Source organism: Carcharodon carcharias, chromosome 14 (genome assembly GCF_017639515.1).
Source record: "Carcharodon carcharias isolate sCarCar2 chromosome 14, sCarCar2.pri, whole genome shotgun sequence".
Lineage (NCBI taxonomy): Eukaryota > Metazoa > Chordata > Chondrichthyes > Lamniformes > Lamnidae > Carcharodon > Carcharodon carcharias.
Genome location: NC_054480.1, coordinates 81,561,286 through 81,585,417, shown reverse-complemented (window position 1 = coordinate 81,585,417; position 24,132 = coordinate 81,561,286). Strand labels below are relative to the sequence as shown.

The 24,132-nt window shown below is 48.9% G+C and overlaps 1 protein-coding gene across 1 annotated transcript in view; it reads left to right on the top strand.

Annotated features, from left to right (window-relative positions):
- The first annotated feature begins 12,966 nt into the window (after window positions 1-12,966).
- LOC121287290 overlaps window positions 12,967-24,132 on the top strand; it is a 309,069-nt gene continuing 297,903 nt past the window's right edge. Inside the window, exons 1-2 of the mRNA XM_041205027.1 lie at window positions 12,967-13,049; window positions 15,208-15,368. Of these exons, the coding sequence (XP_041060961.1) occupies window positions 13,031-13,049; window positions 15,208-15,368 (180 nt within the window). The 5' untranslated portion in view covers window positions 12,967-13,030. The remainder of the gene's footprint in view (window positions 13,050-15,207; window positions 15,369-24,132) is intronic.

Genomic DNA, 24,132 nt, shown 5'->3' with positions numbered 1-24,132 from the left:
GGGTGTGGGTGCTGGTGTGGGTGCTGGTGTGGGTGTGGTTGCTGGTGTGGGTGTGGGTGCTGGTGTGGGTGCTGGAGTTGGTGTGGGTGTGGATGTGGGTGCTGGTGTTGGTGCTGGTGTGGGTGCGGGTGCGGGTGCTGGTGTGGGTGTGGGTGCGGGAGCGGGTGCTGGTGTGGGTGCTGGTGTGGGTGTGGGTGCTGGTGTGGGTGTGGGTGTGGGTGTGGGTGCTGGTGTTGGTGTGGGTGCTGGAGTTGGTGTGGGTGTGGCTGTGGGTGCTGGTGTGGGTGCTGGTGTGGGTGTGGGTGCGGGTGTGGGTGCGGGAGTGGGTGTGCGTGTGGGTGTGGGTGTTGGTGTGGGTGTGGGTGCTGGTGTGGGTGTGGTTGCGGGTGTGGGTTCTGGTGTGGGTGTGGGTGTTGGTGTGGGTGTGGTTGCTGGTGTGGGTGCTAGTGTGGGTGTGGGTGCGGGTGCATGTGTGTCTGCGGGTGTGGGTGCGGGTGTGGGTGTGGATGCTGGTTCGGGTGCTGTTGTGGGTGCGGGTGTGGGTGTTGGTGTGGGTGTTGGTGTGGGTGTGGGTGCTGATGTGGGTGCTGGTGTGGGTGTGGGTGTGGGTGCTGGTGTGGGTGCTGGTGCAGGTGTGGGTGTTGGTGTCGGTCTGGGTGCGGGTGTTGGTGTGGGTGCTGATGTGGGTGTGGGTTTTGGTGTGGGTGTGGGTGCTGGTGGGGTGTGGGTGTTGGTGTCGTTCTGGGTGTGGGTGTGGGTGCTGGTGTGGTGCGGGTGTGGGTGTGGGTGCTGGTGTGGGTTTGGGTTCTGGTGTGGGTGTGGGTGTGTGTTTGGGTTCTGGTGTGGGTGTGGGTGTGGGTTCTGGTGTGGGTGTGGGTGTGGGTGTTGGTGTCGGTGTCGGTATGAGTGCTGGTGTGGGTGTGGTTGCGGGTGTGAGTGTGGGTGTTGGTGTCGGTGTGGGTGCTGGTGTGGGTGTTGGTGTGGGTGTGGGTGTTGGTGTGGGTGTGGGTGTGGGTGTGGGTGCTGGTGTGCGTGTTGGTGTGAGTGTGGGTGTTGGTGCTGGTGTGGGTGAGGGTGTGGGTGCCGGTATGGGTGCGGGTGCAGCTGTGGGTGTGGGTGTGGGTGCTGGTATGGTTATGGGTGCGGGTATGGGTGAGGGTGCGGGTTTGGGTGTGGGTGCAGGTGCTGGTGTGGGTGTGGGTGAGGGTCTGGGTGCGGGTGTGGCTGTGGGTGTGGGTGTGGGTATGGGTATGGGTGTGGGTGTGGGTGAGGGTGTGGGTGTGGGTGAGGGTCTGGGTGCGGGTATGGGTGCGGTTGCAGGTGTTGGTTTGGGTGTGGGTGCGGGTGTGGGTGTGGGTACAGGTGTGGATGTGATTGTGGGTGCGGGTGTTGGTTTGGGTGTGGGTGCGGGTGTGTCTACGGGTGTGGGTGTCAGTGTGTGTGGGTGTGGGTGCGGGGTGTAGGTGCGGGGTGTGGGTGCGTGTGTGGCTGTTGGTGTGGGTGTGGGTGTGTTTACGGGTGTGGGTGTGTGTACGGGTGTGGGTGTGGGTGTGGGTGTGGGTGTGTTTGTGGGTGTGTGTGTGTGGGTGTTGGTGCGGGGTGTGGGTGCGGGGTGTAGGTGCGGGTGTGGGTGCATTTTGTGGGTGCAGGCGTGGGTGCAGTTTGTGGGTGCAGGTGTGGGTGTGGGTGTGGGGTGTGGGTGCGTGTGTGTGTGTGGGTGTGGGTGTGAGTGCGGGTGTGTGTGTGGGTGCGGTTTGTGGGTGTGGGTGCGGTTTGTGGGTATGGGTGCGGTTTGTGGGTGTGGGTGTGGGGTGTGATTGCGGGTGTGTGTGTGGGTGTGGGTGTGTGTGTGGGTGCGGGGTGTGAGTGCGGGTGTGTGTGTGAGTGTGGGTGCGGTTTGTGGGTGTGGGTGTGGGGTGTGAGTTTGGGTGCGGTTTGTGGGTGCAGATGTGGGTGTGTGTGTGGGTGCGGGGTGTGAGTGTGGGTGCGGTTTGTGGGTGTGGGTGCGGTTTGTGGGTGTGGGTGTGGGGTGTGAGTGCGCGTGTGGGTGCTTTTGTGGGTGCGGTTTGTGGGTGCGGGTGTGAGTGCGGGTGTGTGTGTGGGTGTGGGTGCGGGGTGTGACTGCGGGTGTGGGTGCGGGGTGTGAGTGCGGTTTGTGAGTGTGGGTGCAGTTTGTGGGTGCAGGTGCGGTTTGTGGGTGTGGGTGTGGGGTGTGAGTGCGCGTGTGGGTGCTTTTGTGGGTGCGGTTTGTGGGTGCAGGTCTGCGTGTCGGTGTGGGTGCAGGGTGTGAGTGCGGGTGTGTGTGTGGGTGTGGGTGCGGGGTGTGAGTGCGGGTGTGTGTGTGGGTGTGGGTGCGGGGTGTGGGTGCGGGTGTGGGTGCGGGGTGTGAGTGCGGTTTGTGGGTGTGGGTGCGGTTTGTGAGTGTGGGTGCGGTTTGTGGGTGTGGGGTGTGAGTGCGGGTGTGGGTGCTTTTGTGGGTGCGGTTTGTGGGTGCAGATGTGGGTGTGTGTGTGGGTGCGGGCTGTGAGTGTGGGTGCGGTTTGTGGGTGTGGGTGCAGTTTGTGGGTGTGGGAATGGGGTGTGAGTGCGGGTGTGGGTGCTTTTGTGGGTGCGGTTTGTGGGTCCAGGTGTGGGTGTGGGGTGTGAGTGCGGGTGTGTGTGTGGGTGTGAATGCGGGTGTGTGTATGGGTGTGAGTGCGGGTGTGTGTATGGGTGTGAGTGCGGGTGTTTGTGTGGGTGTGAGTGCGGGTGTGGGTATGCTTGTGGTTTTTGATTTGGGCGCACTTGCAGACATAGGTTCACTGCTTATAATCTGGCTGGAAAGCGACAGGTGGAAATTTTCAAGAGTAAGGACAAGAGTAAGTGGGTGCTCTGGGGCACTTTAGTGCATAGCTATCAGGATCACAGTGGGAAGCTATTTTTAACTTGGCCACTGATAAATAAATCATTGTTACAAATATGAAGTTTGTAAGATCATCATGTTTGGAATGTCTCTTTAATTTTAGTCTCACCACTCTATCTCAGCAGAAGTGCTCCAAATGGTACAAACTTCATTCTGGGCTAGTGGTGCATTGGTTCAGGATGGAATCTGTTCTTCCCCCACCAGAATTTAATCAGAGGCAGCCGATGCTAAGGCAGGCTGGCCCACCTCGGTTCTCTGGGATCTCACCCCTGTTGTTTGGTTACATTTTAGGCTTTTTAGTCCTCACCCCTCAAACCCCATCACCATACTATCTGTGCCACCTTTATGCCCTCGTACCAATTCATGCCAAGCCCTGCCCCTCCACCCATCCACAAAGGCTCCTCATCCCAACTCATGGCTTTTCCATGCCTATTCACTCAATATAAACTATGTATAGAGCAAAGGAACCCTATTGTAACAATTATATGTCTAAGCTGCTTTTAAAAAAATCACCCATTTATAATTTTTTGAAAAGAAAACTGGTGCTCTTACAATCTTCTAAAAGTATAAATCAAACACTCCATTAAAGTATCAATAACAAAAGCCCTAAGTATTTCACACCTCTTAATCTTGTGCAAATAAACATTGAGACATTGAGAAAAGAGATCACAGAAAATAAACTTACCATAACCACATAAAGGTATCAATCAAACAAAGTCAAAAGAGGTCAGGCTCATAAAAGGATTATGTGAGTGAGTTTGTTTACACAGATGCAGGTAGGTGTTGAACTTCTTGGGCACATAGTAAGGAATCAGAATTTAGAAATCCTGATGCCAATGAGAAAGATCGACGGTAAAAGAGATTGAGGCAGGCAAAGAACAATCTTTCTAAAGAAAAGTACCTGGAAAAACTCAGCAGTCTGACAGCATCTGTGGAGAGGGATACAGTTGACATTTTGAGTCCGTATGACCCTTCATCAGAACTAAGACATTTCGAAATGATTTTCCAGTTTCTATTTTTCCATGAAGGGTCATGCGGACTCAAAAGGTCAACTGTATCCCTCTCCGCAGATGCTGTCAGATCTGCTGAGTTTTTCCAGACATTTTTGTTTTTGTTCTAGATTTCCAGCATTCGCAGTATTTTGCTTTTAATCTTTCTAAACAGCCTCACAAACTGGATGAATGTATGACCAATGAAGATTATCCATGCCTCCAGAGCAAGATTAACATGGTTGTCATTGCATGGTAGCTGGAGAGGGAGAGAGAGAGACACACAAATTTACCAATCTCAGTTTTCAAAAGTTCAAATTGTCCCCACCACCACTAACTCCACCCTGCCCCCCCACAAATTCCACACCCCACCGCCCACCACCCCCCCCATTCCAACTCCCCCATTTGAACGATTTGGGGGGCAGAGAGTTCTACATTTCCACTAGTCTTTGTGTAATGAGCTTTGTGACATTACCTGTGAATGCTGTCGGTCTCATTTTAAGGTTCTGGCACCTTGGTCTAGATTGAACCACCAGAGAAAGTAGTTTCTCTCAATCTATCTTATTGAATCCATCTATCTCCAAACAACACAAATAAATCACACTTAACCTTCTGGACTCAAGAAAATACAAGCCAAGTCTATATAATCTATACTTGTAATGTAACTATTTTAACAGCACTAGCATTCTACAGAGTCTGCACCTAAACCCACTACAGTTCCATTAAGGCAACAGCAACCCAAAGACTTAACCAGACACCAGGCAAAGCATTTTCACCTTACAAATTCAAAATGAGGTTCTTTTCACTTTGGTTCCTGTGGAGACAGTTGGGGGCTTGCAGCTACTTTTGATCTCACATTGCCTCTGCCCTGCACACCCGAAAACTGCTGAAGTTATACCTAGCACCACTCATTGAATGTAAATTCTCATTGTATCACCAACCTCTGCACTAATCCTCTCTAACAATAATGCCCCTTTCATAGTACCAATTATATTAGTATTAAACATATTACTTGGTATTTGCCACATAGGTGGTAGTTTTCACCACACTTCTTGAATGCTTTATTCAAAAAATGCAAATACACTCTATCTCTCTTACACATGAAAAGTAGTATGCATCAAAGCACCCAGACTAGCTGGCTTTAATCAAATTAATACGCACCCACAGACTAAACCTCTATATTAAAGAAACATATTTTCCAATAATATTATATACATTAATAGCTTCATGACACTTGACTATGAAATAGGGGTACAGGGCACAATAATCACTAAAAAATAGGGGTACAGGGCATGATGACATGACTAGGAAGTAGGGGTACAGAGAGTGAAGACATGACTAGGAAATTGGGTTGCAGGGCATGATGACATGACTAGGAAGTAGGGGTACAGAGAGTGAAGACATGACTAGGAAATTGGGTTGCAGGGCACGATGACATGACTAGGAAGTAGGGGTACAGAAAGTGAAGACATGACTAGGAAATTGGGCTAAAGGGCACGATGACTTGATTAGGAAATAGCGGTATAGGGCATATTGGCATGACTAGGAAACAGGCATACAGGGCATGATGAAGACTATGGCATAGGGGTACAGGGCATGTGGACATGACTAGGCAATGGGGGCACAGGGCATGATGACAACCAGGAAATCGGGGAATAGGGCATGAGGACATGACTAGGAAATAGGGCTGCAGGGGACAATGACATGGTAGTGGTAGGAAAGCTATTGGAGAACATTCTGAAGGAGAGAATCTATCTCCACTTGGAGAAGCAAGGTTTGATCAGGGCTAGTCAGCATGGCTTTGTCAGAGGGAGGTTTGTTTGAATTTTTTGAGCAGGTGACCAGGTGTGTAGATGAGGGTGGTGCAGTTGATGTAGTTTATATGGATTTCAGCAAAGCCTTTGACAAGATCCCACATGGAAGACTTATAAAGAAGGCAAATGCACATAGGATACAGGGTGATTTGATAAGGTGGATTCAAAATTGGCTTAGTTGTAGGAGACAGAGGGTGATGACAGAAGGATGCTTTAGTGACTGGAAGCCCGTGTCCAGTGGCATACCACAGGGATCTGTGCTGGGTCACCTATTATTCGAAATTTATATAAATGACATAGATGACTATGCGGGGGGTAGGATTAGTAAGTTTGCGGATGACACAAAGATTGGCCGGGTGGTTAACAGTGAGGTTGAGTGTCTTGGGCTATGGGAAGATGTAGACGGGATGTCAAATGGGCAGATAAGTGGCAGATGGAATTTAATCCTGAAAAGTGTGAGGTGATACACTCTGGAAAGAGTAATTTGAGAAGGAAGTATTCAATGAACGACACGGCACTAGGAAGTTCTGAGGAACAAAGAGACCTTGGCATGTGTGTCCATAGATCTCTGAAGGTGGAGGGGCATGTTCGTGAGGTGGTGAAAAAGGCATATGGGACACTTGCCTTTATCAATTGAAGCAATAATTACAAAAGTAGGGAGGTCATATTGGAGTTGTATAGAACCTTGGTGAGGCCACAGCTGGAGTACTGTGTGCAGTTCTGGTCACCACATTATAGGAAGGATGTAATTGCGTTGGAGGGTTTGCAGAGGAGATTCACCAGGATGTTGCCTGGGATGAAACATTTAAGTTATGAAGAGAGGTTGGATAGACTTGGGTTGTTTTCTTTGGAGCAGAGAAGACTGAGGGTCAACCTGATCAAGGTGTACAAGATTATGAGGGGCATGGACAGGGTGGATAGGGAGCAACCGTTCCCCTTAGTTGAAGGGTCAATCACAAGGAGGCATAAGTTCAAGGTGAGGGGCAGGAGGTTTAGGGGGAATGTGAGGCAAAACTTTTTTACCCAGAGGGTGGTGACGGTCTAGAATGTGCTGCCTGGGAGGGTGGTGGAGGCGGGTTGCCTCACATCCTTTAAAAAGTACCTGGATGAGCACTTGGCACGTCATAACATTCAAGGCTATGGGCCAAGCGCTGGTAAATGGGACTAGGTAGGTGTTTCTCATGTGCCGGCGAGACTTGATGGGCTGAAAGGGATTCTTTTGCGTTGTGTGATTCTGTGATTCTGTGACATGGCTAGAAAATAGGGGTAGAGGGCATGATGACATGACTAGGAAAATGGAGGCTGAGGGCACATTGACATGACTAGGAAATAAGGGTAGAGGGCACGATGATATTCCCTGCACAGAGGGAGATTTGCCTCGGGGAGATTTGTTTCAGTGTCACATGAGCTGGGACATGTTCATGAAATTCCGGAAAATATTTTACTGATTTTTTTTTAAATGATTCATGAAACCTCATCCTGCCCGTGGATGAAGTTCCATGAAATATGCAAAGGCCGCCTGGGCTCTTTGCCTGCTCTCTCTCTCCCCCCACCGCCGCCACCAACCTTAAGGCTCAATTGGCTCAATTAATTGTTTTAATTAGTTTTTGACAGGCCTTTGACAATTCGTCAGATGGGCAGCCAACTCAGCTGTGTGCCCGCCGAACTGAAAATCTAAATGACATCTAAATGCCGGTGACATCGGGGTGCCAGCCTGACATCACCGTGCGTCATTTTACGCATCGGCATGCAGGCCCCGTCCCTACCCGCCAACGGGAAAATGCTGCCCAGGGGCACAGCGCATGATGACGTGAGTAGGAAATAGGGTACAGGGCACCATGACATGAATAGTAAATAGGGGTACAGCGCACAATGACATGATTAGGAAATAGGGGTGCAGGACACGATGACGACTAGGAAATGGTGTTACACGGCAGGATGACATGACAGCGAAATCAGGGTACGGGGCACGCTGACGTGACTAGGAACTAGGAGTACAGGACATTATGACATGACTAGGAGATAGGGGAACAGGGCACAATGGCATATGTTTGCTTATGCATGAGCCCTTGGTGATATGGTGGACGGGAGCAGCGGGTGTGCTGGGAAACTTCAGGAGAACATGAAGAGGCTGGTGGAATTGGGAGACAAATGGCAGGTGAGTTTCATTCATGGGTGAGGACAGGGTGTTAGTGATGATTGCGAGAGCTGAAGGAAAGACTAAATTGTATTTAAATTTTGTACAACTTTGAAGAGACCTGGGAATATTTTTACATGGGTCTTTGAAGCTGACAGGACAGGTATGGGATCCTGGGTATCGGAATAGTGTCCGAAAGCCAGGTGGTTGTGCTAAACCCGTGTGAAATACTAACTGCAGCCCATCTGCAGCATTGTGGCTATCTCTGGTTAATGCACTTTAGGAAGGGTGGGAAGGTTTCAGAGAGAATGTAGGAAAGATTCACAAGAACATTTCCAGAAATGAGGAACTTTAGTTACATAGATAGACTGGAGAAGCTGGAATTATTCTCAGGAACAGCCTGAGGGAAGATTCAGGAGAGGTGTTTGAGATTGAGTGGTTTAGATAAAGTAAATAAAGAGAAAGTATTTCCAATGGCTGAAGGGCTGATAACCAGAGGGTTGACATGGGAATCACAGGCAACAAGGCTCTGATTTGGAGTGCGGTGCCGGGTAGGATGTGATTCAATAGTCACATTCAAAAGAGAATCAGATAAGTTGCAGAGATATGGGGAAAGAGCAGGGAAGTGGAACTAACCAGATAGCCCTTCAAAATGGCAAGTATAGACTTGATGTGCTGAATGGCCTGCTTCTGCACAGTACTATGATTCTATGGCATGATTGCACTCGCATATTGAATACATTTTGTGCCTGCCCACTTGCTTTTTGTGATTTTTGTACAAGGGCCCACTAAATAATTCTGCTCCTCCACAATTCTTACTCTCTCCTGCTCTCTTTACTCTCTCCTGCTCCCCTTACTCTTTCCTGCTCTCCTTACTCTCTTCTGCTCTCTTTACTCTCTCCTGCTCCCCTTACTCTTTCCTGCTCTCTTTCCTGCTCTCCTTACTCTTTCCTGCTCTCCTTACTCTTTTCTGCTCTCCTTACTCTCACCTGCTCTCCTTACTCTCACCTGCTCTCCTTACTCTCACCTGCTCTCCTTACTCTCACCTGCTCTCCTTACTCTCTCCTGCTCTCCATACCCTCTCTCCTGCTCTCCATACCCTCTCTCCTGCTCTCCTTACTCTCTCCTGCTCTCCTTACTCTCTCCTGCTCTCCTTACTCTCTCTCCTGCTCTCCTTACTCTCTCTCCTGCTCTCCTTACTCTCTCCTGCTCTCCTTACTCTCTCCTGCTCTCCTTACTCTCTTCTGCTCTCCATACCCTCTCTCCTGCTCTCCATACCCTCTCTCCTGCTCTCCTTACTCTCACCTGCTCTCCTTACTCTCTCCTGCTCTCCTCTGCTCTCCTTACTCTTTCCTGCTCTCCTTTCTCTCTCCTGCTCTCCCTATTCTCTCCTTACTCTCCCCTGCTCTCCTTACTCTCACCTGCTCTCCTTACTCTCTCCTTACTCTCCCCTGCTCTCCTTACTCTCACCTTCTCTCCTTACTCTCTCATGCTCCCCTTACTCTTTCCTGCTCTCCTTACTCTCTTCTGCTCTCCTTAATCTCTTCTGCTCTCCTTACTCTCTCCTGCTCTCCTTACTCTTTAATGCTCCCCTTACTTTTTCCTGCTCTCCTTTCTCTCTCCTGCTCTCCTTACTCTCCCCTGCTCTCCTTACTCTCTCATGCTCCCCTTACTCTTTCCTGCTCTCCTTACTCTTTCCTGCTCTCCTTACTCTTTCCTGCTCTCCTTACTCTCCCCTGCTCTCCTTACTCTCTCATGCTCCCCTTACTCTTTCCTGCTCTCCTTACTCTCTCCTGCTCTCCTTACTCTCTCCTGCTCTCCATACTCTCTCTCTTGCTCTCCGTCCTCTCCCCTTACTCTCTCTCCTGCTCTTCTTACTCCCTCTCCTGCTCTCCTTACTCTCTCCTGCTCTCCATACTCTCTCTCCTGCTCTCCGTCCTCTCCCCTTACTCTCTCTCCTGCTCTTCTTACTCCCTCTCCTGCTCTCCTTACTCTCCCCTTATTCTCTCCCCAGATCTCCATACTCTCTCCTGCTCTCCTTAGTTGCATGTTTCTTCTGCAGTCTGCTCCTTTCCCTATTAATTTCCTTCCTTCTCTCTTGGATCAATTTCCGTTTACTCCTGTACCAAACCCACTTGACTTCTGTCTCCCTGACAAGTCTTTTGTCATCACTGACTCTGAGGTGAACTTTCAGTCCCTGCTGACTGTTATTCCTTCATACCCTCGCATATTGTCCAGCTCCTTCCCGACATCAGTCATCATACTGAAGCTCCATTATTACTTGGCTAATTGTTGTACCCCTGCTCCCTGACTATGCTGATTCATATCCCCTGCTTCCATCCACAAGCTGTTCCACATCCCACTGTCCAAATCCCAATCTCCCTTTCAGTCATCTTTGGATCTTATTCTGCAGTCTCCTTCTCTTCATCTTATCCCGTCACAATGCTCCCCTCCAACCCCACACACAAACCCCCCATTTAGAATCACTGCCTCTTTGATCCGGGCAGTGCTCCTGTTCCGGGCGAATGTGATGGGCTCATTCAGAATTGAAACAAATCGTTTCAAGTTTCGATTCTTCAAAGGTCAGTGCTGACTTCCTGTTGGATCTCTCTCCAGTTTGTGGTTTCTGGTCTAAAGTTTCCATTTCCGTTTACAATAAATCAGAAACTAACCCGATTCTACTGAACCTCTGAGCAGATTAATTCCCCACTCAAATACCATCACCCACTCCTCATATCCCATCATCCCTCACCCAATCCCGTTACCCCTTTCCCCAAATCCCACCAGCCCCCACCCAATCTCATCATCCCCCTTCCTAAATCTCACCATCCCCACCCAATTCATCAACCCTTTCCCAAATTCCATCATCCCTCACCCAATCCCATCATCCCTCACCCAATCTGGTCAACCCCCTTCCCCATTCCTGTTACCCCCTCCCCCAAATTCCACCATCCTCCACCCAATCCTATGACCCCCCTTCCTAAGACCCATCATCTCCACCCAATCCCATCATCCCCTTACCAAATTCCATCATCCCCCACCAATTCCATCACCCCCTCCCCCTATCCCATCTCATCTCATCTCACCCATTTCCATCATCCCCTTCCCAAATGCCAACCAATCCCATCACCCACTTCCCAAATCTCATCATCCCTCACCCAATCCCATCATCACTCACTCAACCCCCTCACCCAATCCCATCACCCCTCTCCTATTACTTCCTGACCCAATCCTGAGGCAAGATCTGTCATTACTAAACCTTCTGTCTCAAACTCTTTTGGTTCAAGGACCCCTTTTCAAATGGATGAGTATTCATTTCATATTATATTATTATCTCATATTATAATATGAAATAATGCTCGTAACATCTAGATGAACTTGTATTTTGGTAACGGTTTTTTGGCTTAAGTAATTTTTTAAAAACTCTCTTGTCTTCATGAACAAGGCTGAACTCACTTGTTGCTCACCAGCTGCCTTGGTAACTGTGGGACTACCTGCTGATGTTCCTGCATCACTCAGCTCTTCTCCAGACATGCACCTCTCCCAGATGAGCCAGTCAGCCCACACTGCACTATGTGCATAAAGGCCGCACTCTGCTCTCACCTCCCAGCTCAGACCATCTGCAGACACTGGCTTGAGAAACACTGGCTCTAGATCACTGTCTCTCACTAACACTCCATCTAGACCTCAGTCCCTCACCAACTGCATTGATTAAACCCTCACTCACCATCAAACTGTTTGGACAGCTTATCTTGTCTGTAGTCCTGTGTCTTCATTTTTAGGTATGCCTGGTGCTGCTCCTGGCATGCCCTCCTGCACTCTTCACCAAACCAGGGTTGATCCCCAGCTTGGTGGTAATGGTAAAGAGGGGGATATGCTGGGTCATGAGGTTACAGATTGTGGTTGAATACAATTCTGCTACTACTGATAGCCCACAGCACCTCATAGATGCCCCGTGTTGAGTTGCTAGATCTACTCAAAATCTATCCCATTCAGCATGGTGATAGTGCCACAAAACACGATGGAGGGTATCCTCAATGTGAAGATGGGACTTTTTCTCCACAAGGACTATGCAATGCTAACTCCTGCCGATACTGTCATAGTCAGATTCATCTGCGACAGGCAGGTTGGTGAGGATGAGGTCAAGTAGGTTTTTCCCTTTTGTTGGTTCCCTCACCACCTGCGGCAAACCCAGTCTGGAAGATATGTCCACACTTTAGGAAGCTAGTCTCAGCAACGGTGACCATGAAATGACCAGATTGCTGAAAAACCCATACAGTTCACTAACGTCCTTTAGAGAAGGAAATCTGTTGTCCTTACCTGGACCAGCCGGCATGTGACTCCAGACCGACAGCAATGTAACTGTCAACTGACCTAGCAAACCATTCAGTTGTATTCAAGAAGGTAATGGCTCACCATTCCCTTCTCGAGGGCAATGAGGGATGGCAGTAAATGCTGCCCTTGTGAGTGATGCCCACATCCTGGGATGAATCAAAATAAAATAGCAGGGATAAGTCACTTCTGTTACATGGAGAAACTGGGGTTGGTCTCCTTAGAGTAGAGAAAGTTAAGAGGAGCTTTAAAAGAGGTATCAGAATAACAGATATATAAGAAGGAAGTGTTGCCAATGGCAGAAGGGTTGGCAACAAGAGGATACAGGTTGGCAAAGAACCGGAAGTCAGAATTTGTTTACACAGCAAGTTGTTGTGATCTGGCATGTGCTGCCTAAGAGGGTAGTAGAAGCAGATTTAGTGGTGACTTTATAAAGGGAATTTGATAAATAATGAATTACATTTACCTTTTGACGGGGAAAGATTGGAGGAAACGAAGACATTAGATAGGTCATTTAAAGAGCCAGACCAAGCAAGATGGACTGAATTACCTCCCTCTATGATCCTATGATTTCTATTCTAATTGCATCAAGACACAATTTCTGTCTACCCCTTGTCCCTGTTTCCAGCTCTTGTGAAATGGAGAGGACACAAGACTGCAGTGAGTTCCCTGCCTTTACATATCCAGGCTAACTCGAGGTAGGCAGAAAACACCAGCCTCTTCAGTGACACCCACATTCTGAATCGAATATAAAAGTTCCGCTGCCAGAGTTTCGAGATATTGTGGTGAGAACTGTGACCAGCGGTGATCAGTCAAACTCAGGCTCGAACAGGAAGTTTCATAATTTGAAGCAAATATGAAGCAGGGACTGGATGGTGAGTGGCATCTCTCGTCCTAGCTTGCTGTGTTTAACACTCATTCTGTTGAATTCTGCTGATATTTCGGGCCGGGACTGAAACAGCTCCAGAACTTGACAGCCTCTATTTGAGGGAGTTGCTTATAAAACGGGGATCTTGGTGTTGGGCGTGTCAGTGACATGAGATGAGTTTGGCTGTACTGAGGAAGAGTGGACTTATTGTGTCTTTTATTGAGATCTCTGTGTACTGAGTGAGCTTTGACCAATTGTTTGTCCCACGTTAGGCAATGTTGGGGGTGGGGGGGAGTAGGCCACAATATGGTCAGACAGCCAAAAATCGGTTTCACGTCGTTATGAAAGCAGTTTGTGATTGTTTGCTCCGCCTGTCAATCTGGGCCACGTTTCCTGCTGCCATGATTTGGGAATCTCATTTCAATACTTTAGTATCTCATTATAAGCCCTGCTCACCAGACCCCCACCCCGCGCTGGATCATCCGTGCACCTGGTGAGCTGCACTTCGCCCAGGATTTCAAGTTATGTTTGCTTCAAGCAGCACTCGCGGTATCAGCACCAGGCTTCATAGGCAGCACCACAGCACTTTCAGGAGGGTTCTCGGGCAGGTCTCTACCTACCAGCCCTGCCATAAGGCAGGGGTGGCCTTCCAATGGCTGCAGGGCTAGGGCTTGCTTGGGGAAGGGAGAGAAGTGGCCTCAGGCAAGGAAGAGGCTGCAGGGCGAGGGCTGTACTGGGGAAGGGAGATATCCCAGGGTGTGTGTGTGGGGACATGTCGATCTGTGCAAGTGGCCTCAAGATGGTGAGGGCTGGTGAGGTGGTCTCTAGAGGAGATGAGGCCAGATGGAGATGTGAGGGCATGTGTGAGAATGGGTGGTGATGTCCCTTGAGTTGGCAGTGAGTGAGGTGCCAGTGAATGTGTCTTGGCCTTGTGAGAGTTTAAAGTGATGTGATGGTTGCCTTACCCTGGCTGCACGGATGAGATCATTCATCTGTTTTCAGCACTAGATGGCCAACCTCTTGTGTGCAGCATTGGCGCTAATCACCGCTGTCCCGCCTCCTTTGCCAGAGTGATGAGACCGATGGGCCTCCTGTGGTCAGAGCAGGGGTAGAGGACATCGCAGTGGGCCTGCACGGCATCCAGAAGGTGTCCCACGCGTGCATCACTGAATCGGGGAGGGTTACACTCTTCTTGGCTTTCAGGGCCAGGTCTTCACCAGACCGGTCCTGGGCTGCAAGCATTGAGAAGTGTGCACGTGGCTACAGTTTAAATATGGCGACCTATGAAGTAACAGCATGGAGGCCAAATCAGAGGCCACCCATCAGTAAGACGGCGTGTTTCCTTTCGCTGCATAATTAATGAGGTGGGAATGGGACAATATGGCACAAAAACCCGCCATTGAGTCCGGCAGGTAAAACAACTTTTTTTCCTGCCCACTACCAGACTTTGTGCAAATCTGGGATGAGCCCGATGTCTAACCAACAATGTACACAGTGAGATACCCTGTATACAGTGAGATATCCTGTGTACACAGTGTAGTACCCAGTGGACACAATGAGACACCCAGTGTACACAATGAGATACACAGTGTACACACTGAGATACACAATGTACACTGTGAGATACGCAGGGACACAGTGAGATACCCAGTGTACAAGTGAGATAAGCAGGAATACAGTGGAATACCCAGTGTACACAGTAAGATACACAGGGACACAATGAGATACCCAGTGTACACACTGAGATACACAGTGGACATAGTGAGATACCCAGCATACACATGAGATATCCAGCTCCAGATAAATTAGGCCCAGTGTATGAGGGCTTTCTGCAAGGTTCATAATCACCCCCAGCAGCGAATAATGTCCCTCGATAGCCCTATGCATAGACGCAAGGCGGAACGAAACTGCAAGACGTAAGCTGCTCAATGTTGACTCTATCTCTGTCTCCTGATGACCTCCCAGTAATAACCATAGGGAGCAAGGGAAACAGATGTGTTGTGATGTCTCCCATGGTCAAATGACCTGCCAAGAATCCTGGCCTCAATTCCCAGATAAACAATAGAGAATGTGACTGGTCCCTCCTGAACTCTATTCAAGAAGGAGACCACAACTCATGTTGGACAGTGTGACCCTCTGTAATAATTTTCTTTTGTTATCCACAGAGTTTACTCACCAGTGGACAGTGCTGCTCTTACTCTGTCTCACACCAGCCATCTCCGCAGTATGGAACTCTATAACAGCCCGGTGTACAGAAACAGCCACACTACCCTGCACAGCCACACGGCTGGAGCAACACGATTACCGAGCAGTCAGCTGGTATAAGGTAGGCACTGGGGCTTTGATGGAAGGGGTTTGTAAAGACAGTGATGTAGAGAGAGTGGGTAGTCAATGGCAAACATCAAGTCAGAGTGTGGAGAGTGACAGTGATTTTGGAGTGTTGCAAAGTGACATTGCTGTTGGAGTGTTGGGGAATGACAGAGATGTTGTTGGAGTGTTGGGGAAGTGACAGTGATGTTGGAGTGTTGGGGAAGTGACAGTGATGTTGGAGTGTTGGGGATTGACAGTGATATTGTTGGAGTGTTGGGGAGTGTTAGTCATGTTGGAGTGTTGGAGAGTGAGAGTGACGTTGGAGTGTTGGGGAGTGATAGCGAACTTGGAGTCTTGGGGAGTGTCAGTGATGTTGGAATATTGGGGAGTGAGAGTGATGTTGGACAGTTGGGGAGTGACAGTGATGTTATTGGAGTGTTGGGTAGTGTCAGTGATGTTGGAAATTTCGGGAGTGAGAGTGACGTTGGAGTGTTGGGGAATGCCAGTGAAGTTGTTGGAGAGTTGGGGAGTGTTAGTTATGTTGGGGTTTTGGGGATTGTCAGCGATGTTGGAGTGTTGGGGAGTGAGAATGATGTTGTTTGAAGTGCTGGGGAGTGACAGTGAAGTTATCAGAATGTTGGGGAGTGTCAATGATGTTGGAGTGTTGCGGAGTGACAGTGTTGTCGGAGTGTTGAGGAGTGACAGTGATGTTGTAGGAGTGATGGGGAGTGTCAGGGATGTTGGAGTGTTGGGGAGTGACAGTGGTGTTTGAGTGCTGGGGATTGACAGTGATGTTGTTGGAGTGTTGGGGAGTGTCAGTCATGTTGGAGATTTGGGGAGTGACAGTAATTTTGTTGGAGTGTTGTGGTGTGTCAGGGATGTTGGGGTGTTGGGGAGTGACAGTGAGGTTGGAGTGTTGGTGAATAACAGTAATGTTGTTGGAATGTCGAGGAACGTCAGTTATGTTGGAGTGTTGGGGAGTGACAGAGCTGTTGGAGTGTTGGTGAATGACAGTTATGTTGGACTTGTGGGGAGTGTCAATGGTGTTGGTGTGTTGGGGATTGAATGTGATGTTGTTGGTGTGTTTGGGAGTAACAGTGCTGTTGGAGTGTTGTGGAGAAGCAGTGATGTGGAGTGTTGGGGAGTGACAGTGATGTTTGTGTGTTGGGGAGTGACAGTGGTGCTGTTGGAGTGTTGGGGGAGTGACAGTGATGTTGTCTAAAGTGCTGAGGAGTGACAGTGAAGTTATCAGAATGTTGGGGACTGTAAGTGGTGTTGGAGTGTTGTGGAGTGACAGTGGTGCTGTGGAAGTTAGGGAGGGACAGTGATGTTGTTGGAATTTTGGGGAGTGACAGTCATGTTGGAGTTTTGGGGAGTGACAGTGATGTTGTTGTAGTGTTGGGGAGTGACAGTGATGTTGGAGTGTTGGAGAGTGACAGTGATGTTGTTGTAGTGTTGGGGAGTGACACTGATGCTGGAGTGTTGGGGAGTGACAGTGATGCTGTTGGAGTGTTGAGGACTGAAAGTGATCTTGGAGTGTTAGGGAGTAACAGTGATCTTGGAGTGTTAGGGAGTAACAGTGATCTTGGAGTGTTGGGGAGTGACAGTGATGTAGGAGTGGTGGGGAGTGACAGTGATGTTGTTGGAGTATTGGGGAGTGACAGTGATGTTGTTGGAGTGTTGGGGATCATCAGTTATGTTCAAGTGTTGGGGAGTGACAGTGCTGTTGGAGTGTTGGGCTGTGAAACTGATGTTGTTGGAGTGTTGGGGAGACACAGTGATGTTGGAGTGTTGGGGTAGGACAGTGATGTTAGAGTGTTGGGGAGTGTCATTGATGTTGGAGTTTTGGGGAGTGACAGTGAGGTTGAAGTGTTGGGGAGTGACAGTGATTTTAGAGTGTTGGAGAGTTTCAGTGGTGTTGGAGTGTTGGGGAGTGGCAGTGAGGTTGCTGGAGTGTTGGGGAGTGAGAGTGATATTTCTGGAGTTTTGGGAAGGGCCAATAAGGTTGGAGATTTAGGGAGGGACAGTGATGTTGGAGTGTTGGGGAGTGACAGTGATGTTGGAGTGTTGGGGAGTGACAGTGATGTTGGAGTGTTGGGGAGTGACAGTGATGTTGAGGTGTTGGGGAGTGACAGTGATATTGTTAGTGTTTTAGGGAGTGACATGATGTTGGAATGTTGGGGAGTCTCATTGAAGTTGGAGTGTTGGGGAGTGACAGTGAGGTTGAAATGTTGGGGAGGGACAGTGAATTTAGAATGTTGGAGAGTTTCAGTGGTGTTGGAGTGTTGGGGATTGGAAGTGAGTTGAAGTGTTGGGGAGTGTCAGGGAGGTTGCTGGAGTGTTGGGGAGTTACAGTGATGTTGGGGTGTAGGGGAGTGATAGTGATGTTCGAGTCCTGGAGTGTTTCAGTGGTGTTGGAGTGTTGGGAGTGGCAGTGAGTTTGCTGTAGTATTAGGGAGTAACAGTGATGTTGCTAGAGTGTTGGGAAGCGTCAGTAATGATGGAGTGTTGGGGAGGGACAGTGTGTTGGAGTATTGGGGATTAAAGTGATGTTATTGGCGTGTTGACGAGTGACAGTGATGTGGGAATTTTGGCGAGTGACAGTGATGCTGTTGGAGTGTTGGGGAGTATCAGATATTTTGGAGTGTTGGGGAGAGATATTGATGTTGGAATGTTGGGGTGTGAAGCTGATGTTGTTGGAGTGTTGGGGAGTGACAGTGTTGTTGGAGTGTTAGGGAGGGAGAGTGATATTTCTGGAGTTTTGGGAAGGGTCAGTAATGTTGGAGTGTTGGGGAGTTGCAGTGATGTTGTTGGAGTCTTGGGGAATATCAGTTATTTTTGAGTGTTGGGGAGAGATAGTGATGTTGTTGGAATGTTGGGGTGTGAAACTGATGTTGTTGGAGTGTTGGGGAGTGACAGTTTTGTTGGAGTGTTGGGGTGTGACAGTGATATTGGGGTGTTGGTGATTGACAGTGGTGCTGTTGGAGTGTTGGGGAGTGACAGTAATGTCGTTGGAGTGTTGGGGAATGACAGTGATGTTGAAGTGTTGGGGAGTGTAAGTGATGTTGGAGTGTTGGGAAGTGACAGTGATGTTGGAGTGTTGGGGAGTGACAATGATGTTGGAGTGTTGGGAAGTGACAGTGATGTTGGAGTGTTGGGGAGTGACAATGATGTTGGAGTGTTGGGGAGTGACAGTGATGTTGGAGCGTTGGGGAGTGACAGTGATGTTGGAGCGTTGGGGAGTGACAGTGATGTTGGAGTGTTGGGGAGTGACAGTGATGTTGGAGTGTTGGGGAGTGACAGTGATGTTGGAGTGTTGGGGAGTGACAGTGATGTTGGAGTGTTGGGGAGTGACAGTGATGTTGGAGTGTTGGGGAGTGACAATGATGTTGAGGTGTTGGGGAGTGACATTGATATTGTTAGAGTTTTGGGGAGTGACATGATGTTGGAATGTTGGGGAGTCTCATTGAAGTTGGAGTGTTGGGGAGTGACAATGAGGTTGAAATGTTGGGGAAGGACAGTGAATTTAGAATGTTGGAGAGTTTCAGTGGTGTTGGAGTGTTGGGGATTGGAAGTGAATTGAAGTGTTGGGGATTGGAAATGAGTTGAAGTGTTGGGGAGTGGCAGTGATGTTGGGGTGTAGGGGAGTGATAGTGATGTTCAAGTCCTGGAGTGTTTCAGTGGTGTTGGAGTGTTGGGAGTGGCAGTGAGTTTGCTGTAGTATTAGGGAGTAACAGTGATGTTGCTAGAGTGTTGGGAAGCGTCAGTAATGATGGAGTGTTGGGGAGGGACAGTGTGTTGGATTATTGGGGATTAAAGTGATGTTATTGGCGTGTTGACGAGTGACAGTGATGTGGGAGTTTTGGCGAGTGACAGTGATATTATTGGAGTGTTGAGGAGTGACAGTGATGTTGGAGTGTTGAGGAGTGACAGTGATGTTGTTAGAGAGTTGGGGAAGGTCAGTAAGGTTCGTGTGTAGTGTTGTGACAGTGATGTTAGAGTTTTGGAGAGTTTCAGTGGTGTTGGAGTGTTGGGAGTGCCTGTGAGGTTGCTGGAGTGTTGGGGAGTAACAGTGAAGTTGCTGGAGTGTTGGGAAGCGTCAGTATTGATGGAGTGTTGGGGAGTGACAGTGTCTTGGAGTATTGGGGACTGACAGTGATGTCATTGGAGTGTTGAGGTGTGACAGAGATGTTGTTGGAGATTTGAGCAGTGACAGTGATATTGGTGTTTTGGGGAGTGACAGCAATTTTGTTGGAGTGTTGAGGAGTGACAGTGATGTTGGAGTGTTGAGGAGTGACAGTGATGTTGGAGTGTTGAGGAGTGACAGTGAAGTTGGAGTGCTGGTGAGTGACAGTGATGTTGTTAGAGAGTTGGGGAAGGTCAGTAAGGTTCGTTTGTAGTGTTGTGACAGTGATGTTGTTGTAGTGTTGGGGAGTGACAGTGATCCTGGAGTGTTGGGGAGTGACAACGCTGTTGGAGTGTTGGGGAGTGACAATGATGTTGTCTGAAGAGCTGAGGAGTGACAGCGAAGTTATCAGAATGTTTGGGAGTGTCAGTGATGTTGGAGTGTTGGGGAGTGACAGTGATGTTGGAGTGTTGGGGAGTGACAGTGATGTTGGAGTGTTGGGGAGTGACAGTGATGTTGGAGTGTTGGGGAGTGACAGTGATGTTGGAGTGTTGGGGAGTGACAGTGATGTTGAGGTGTTGGGGAGTGACAGTGATATTGTTAGTGTTTTAGGGAGTGACATGATGTTGGAATGTTGGGGAGTCTCATTGAAGTTGGAGTGTTGGGGAGTGACAGTGAGGTTGAAATGTTGGGGAGGGACAGTGAATTTAGAATGTTGGAGAGTTTCAGTGGTGTTGGAGTGTTGGGGATTGGAAGTGAGTTGAAGTGTTGGGGAGTGTCAGGGAGGTTGCTGGAGTGTTGGGGAGTTACAGTGATGTTGGGGTGTAGGGGAGTGATAGTGATGTTCGAGTCCTGGAGTGTTTCAGTGGTGTTGGAGTGTTGGGAGTGGCAGTGAGTTTGCTGTAGTATTAGGGAGTAACAGTGATGTTGCTAGAGTGTTGGGAAGCGTCAGTAATGATGGAGTGTTGGGGAGGGACAGTGTGTTGGAGTATTGGGGATTAAAGTGATGTTATTGGCGTGTTGACGAGTGACAGTGATGTGGGAATTTTGGCGAGTGACAGTGATGCTGTTGGAGTGTTGGGGAGTATCAGATATTTTGGAGTGTTGGGGAGAGATATTGATGTTGGAATGTTGGGGTGTGAAGCTGATGTTGTTGGAGTGTTGGGGAGTGACAGTGTTGTTGGAGTGTTAGGGAGGGAGAGTGATATTTCTGGAGTTTTGGGAAGGGTCAGTAATGTTGGAGTGTTGGGGAGTTGCAGTGATGTTGTTGGAGTCTTGGGGAATATCAGTTATTTTTGAGTGTTGGGGAGAGATAGTGATGTTGTTGGAATGTTGGGGTGTGAAACTGATGTTGTTGGAGTGTTGGGGAGTGACAGTTTTGTTGGAGTGTTGGGGTGTGACAGTGATATTGGGGTGTTGGTGATTGACAGTGGTGCTGTTGGAGTGTTGGGGAGTGACAGTAATGTCGTTGGAGTGTTGGGGAATGACAGTGATGTTGAAGTGTTGGGGAGTGTAAGTGATGTTGGAGTGTTGGGAAGTGACAGTGATGTTGGAGTGTTGGGGAGTGACAATGATGTTGGAGTGTTGGGAAGTGACAGTGATGTTGGAGTGTTGGGGAGTGACAATGATGTTGGAGTGTTGGGGAGTGACAGTGATGTTGGAGCGTTGGGGAGTGACAGTGATGTTGGAGCGTTGGGGAGTGACAGTGATGTTGGAGTGTTGGGGAGTGACAGTGATGTTGGAGTGTTGGGGAGTGACAGTGATGTTGGAGTGTTGGGGAGTGACAGTGATGTTGGAGTGTTGGGGAGTGACAGTGATGTTGGAGTGTTGGGGAGTGACAATGATGTTGAGGTGTTGGGGAGTGACATTGATATTGTTAGAGTTTTGGGGAGTGACATGATGTTGGAATGTTGGGGAGTCTCATTGAAGTTGGAGTGTTGGGGAGTGACAATGAGGTTGAAATGTTGGGGAAGGACAGTGAATTTAGAATGTTGGAGAGTTTCAGTGGTGTTGGAGTGTTGGGGATTGGAAGTGAATTGAAGTGTTGGGGATTGGAAATGAGTTGAAGTGTTGGGGAGTGGCAGTGATGTTGGGGTGTAGGGGAGTGATAGTGATGTTCAAGTCCTGGAGTGTTTCAGTGGTGTTGGAGTGTTGGGAGTGGCAGTGAGTTTGCTGTAGTATTAGGGAGTAACAGTGATGTTGCTAGAGTGTTGGGAAGCGTCAGTAATGATGGAGTGTTGGGGAGGGACAGTGTGTTGGATTATTGGGGATTAAAGTGATGTTATTGGCGTGTTGACGAGTGACAGTGATGTGGGAGTTTTGGCGAGTGACAGTGATATTATTGGAGTGTTGAGGAGTGACAGTGATGTTGGAGTGTTGAGGAGTGACAGTGATGTTGTTAGAGAGTTGGGGAAGGTCAGTAAGGTTCGTGTGTAGTGTTGTGACAGTGATGTTAGAGTTTTGGAGAGTTTCAGTGGTGTTGGAGTGTTGGGAGTGCCTGTGAGGTTGCTGGAGTGTTGGGGAGTAACAGTGAAGTTGCTGGAGTGTTGGGAAGCGTCAGTATTGATGGAGTGTTGGGGAGTGACAGTGTCTTGGAGTATTGGGGACTGACAGTGATGTCATTGGAGTGTTGAGGTGTGACAGAGATGTTGTTGGAGATTTGAGCAGTGACAGTGATATTGGTGTTTTGGGGAGTGACAGCAATTTTGTTGGAGTGTTGAGGAGTGACAGTGATGTTGGAGTGTTGAGGAGTGACAGTGATGTTGGAGTGTTGAGGAGTGACAGTGAAGTTGGAGTGCTGGTGAGTGACAGTGATGTTGTTAGATAGTTGGGGAAGGTCAGTAAGGTTCGTTTGTAGTGTTGTGACAGTGATGTTGTTGTAGTGTTGGGGAGTGACAGTGATCCTGGAGTGTTGGGGAGTGACAACGCTGTTGGAGTGTTGGGGAGTGACAATGATGTTGTCTGAAGAGCTGAGGAGTGACAGCGAAGTTATCAGAATGTTTGGGAGTGTCAGTGATGTTGGGGTGTTGGGGACTGTCACTGATGTTGCAGTGTTGGGGAGTGTCAGTGATGTTGGAGTGTTGGGGAGTGACATTGGTGATGTTGGAATGTTAGGGAGGGACAGTGATGTTGTTGTAATGTTGGGGAGTGACAGTGATCCTGGAGTGTTGGTGAGTGACAGTGCTGTTGGAGGGTTGGGGAGTGACAATGGTGTTGTTTGAAGAGCTGAGGAGTGACAGTGAAGTTATCAGAAAGTTGGGGAGTATCAGTGATGTTGGGGTGTTGGGGAGTGTCACTGATGTTGGAGTGTTGGGGAGTGTCAGTGATGTTGGAGTGTTGCGGAGTGACAGTGGTGATGTTGGAATGTTAGGGAGGGACATTGATGTTGTTGGAGTCTTGAGGAGCGACAGTGATGTTGGATTTTTGGGGAGCGACAGTGATATTATTGGAGTGTTGAGGAGTGAAAGCGGTGTTGTTGGAGTGTTGGGGAATGACGATGATGTAGGTATGTTGGGAAGTGTCAATAATGTAGGAGTGTTGGGGAGTGGCAGTGATGTTGCTGGAGTATGGAGCAGAGACAGTGCTTTTGGAATGTTGGGGAGTGACAGTGCTGTTGCTGGTGTGTTGGGGGGTGTCCATGATGTTGGAGTGTAGGCGAGTGACAGCGATGTTAGAGTCTTGGAGAGTTTCAATGGTGTTGGAGTGTTGGGAGAGCCTGTGAGTTTTCTGTATTGTTGGTGAGTAACTGTGATGTTGCTAGAGTGTTGGGAAGTGTCAGTATTGATGGAGTGTTGGGGAGGGACAGTGTTTTGGTGTATTGGGGAGTGACTGTGATGTTATTGGCGTGTTGAGGAGTGACAGTGATGTTGGAGTTTTTGGGAGTGACAGTGATATTATTGGAGTGTTGGGGAGTGACTGTGATGTTGGAGTGTTTTTGAGTGACAGTGGTGTCGTTGGAGAGTTGTGGATTGACAGTAATGTCGTTGGAGTGTTGGGGAATGACAGTGATGTTGAAGTGTTGGGGAGTGTAAGTGATGTTGGAGTGTTGGGAAGTGACAGTGACGTTGGAGTGTTGGGGAGTGACAATGATGTTGGAGTGTTGGGGAGTGACAGTGATGTTGGAGTGTTGGGGAGTGACAGTGATGTTGGAGTGTTGGGGAGTGACAGTGATGTTGGAGTGTTGGGGAGTGACAGTGATGTTGGAGTGTTGGGGAGTGACAGTGATGTTGGAGTGTTGGGGAGTGACAGTGATGTTGAGGTGTTGGGGAGTGACATTGATATTGTTAGAGTTTTTGGGAGTGACATGATGTTGGAATGTTGGGGAGTCTCATTGAAGTTGGAGTGTTGGGGAGTGACAGTGAGGTTGAAATGTTGGGGAGGGACAGTGAATTTAGAATGTTGGAGAGTTTCAGTGGTGTTGGAGTGTTGGGGATTGGAAGTGAGTTGAAATGTTGGGGATTGGAAGTGAGTTGAAGTGTTGGGGAGTGGCAGGGAGATTGCTGGAGTGTTGGGGAGTTACAGTGATGTTGGGGTGTTGGGGATTGACAGTGGTGCTGTTGGAGTGTTGGGGTGTGACAGTGATGTAGTTGAAGTGTTGGGGAGTGACAGTGACCCTGGAGTGTTGGAGAATGACAATGCTTTTGGAGTGTAGGGG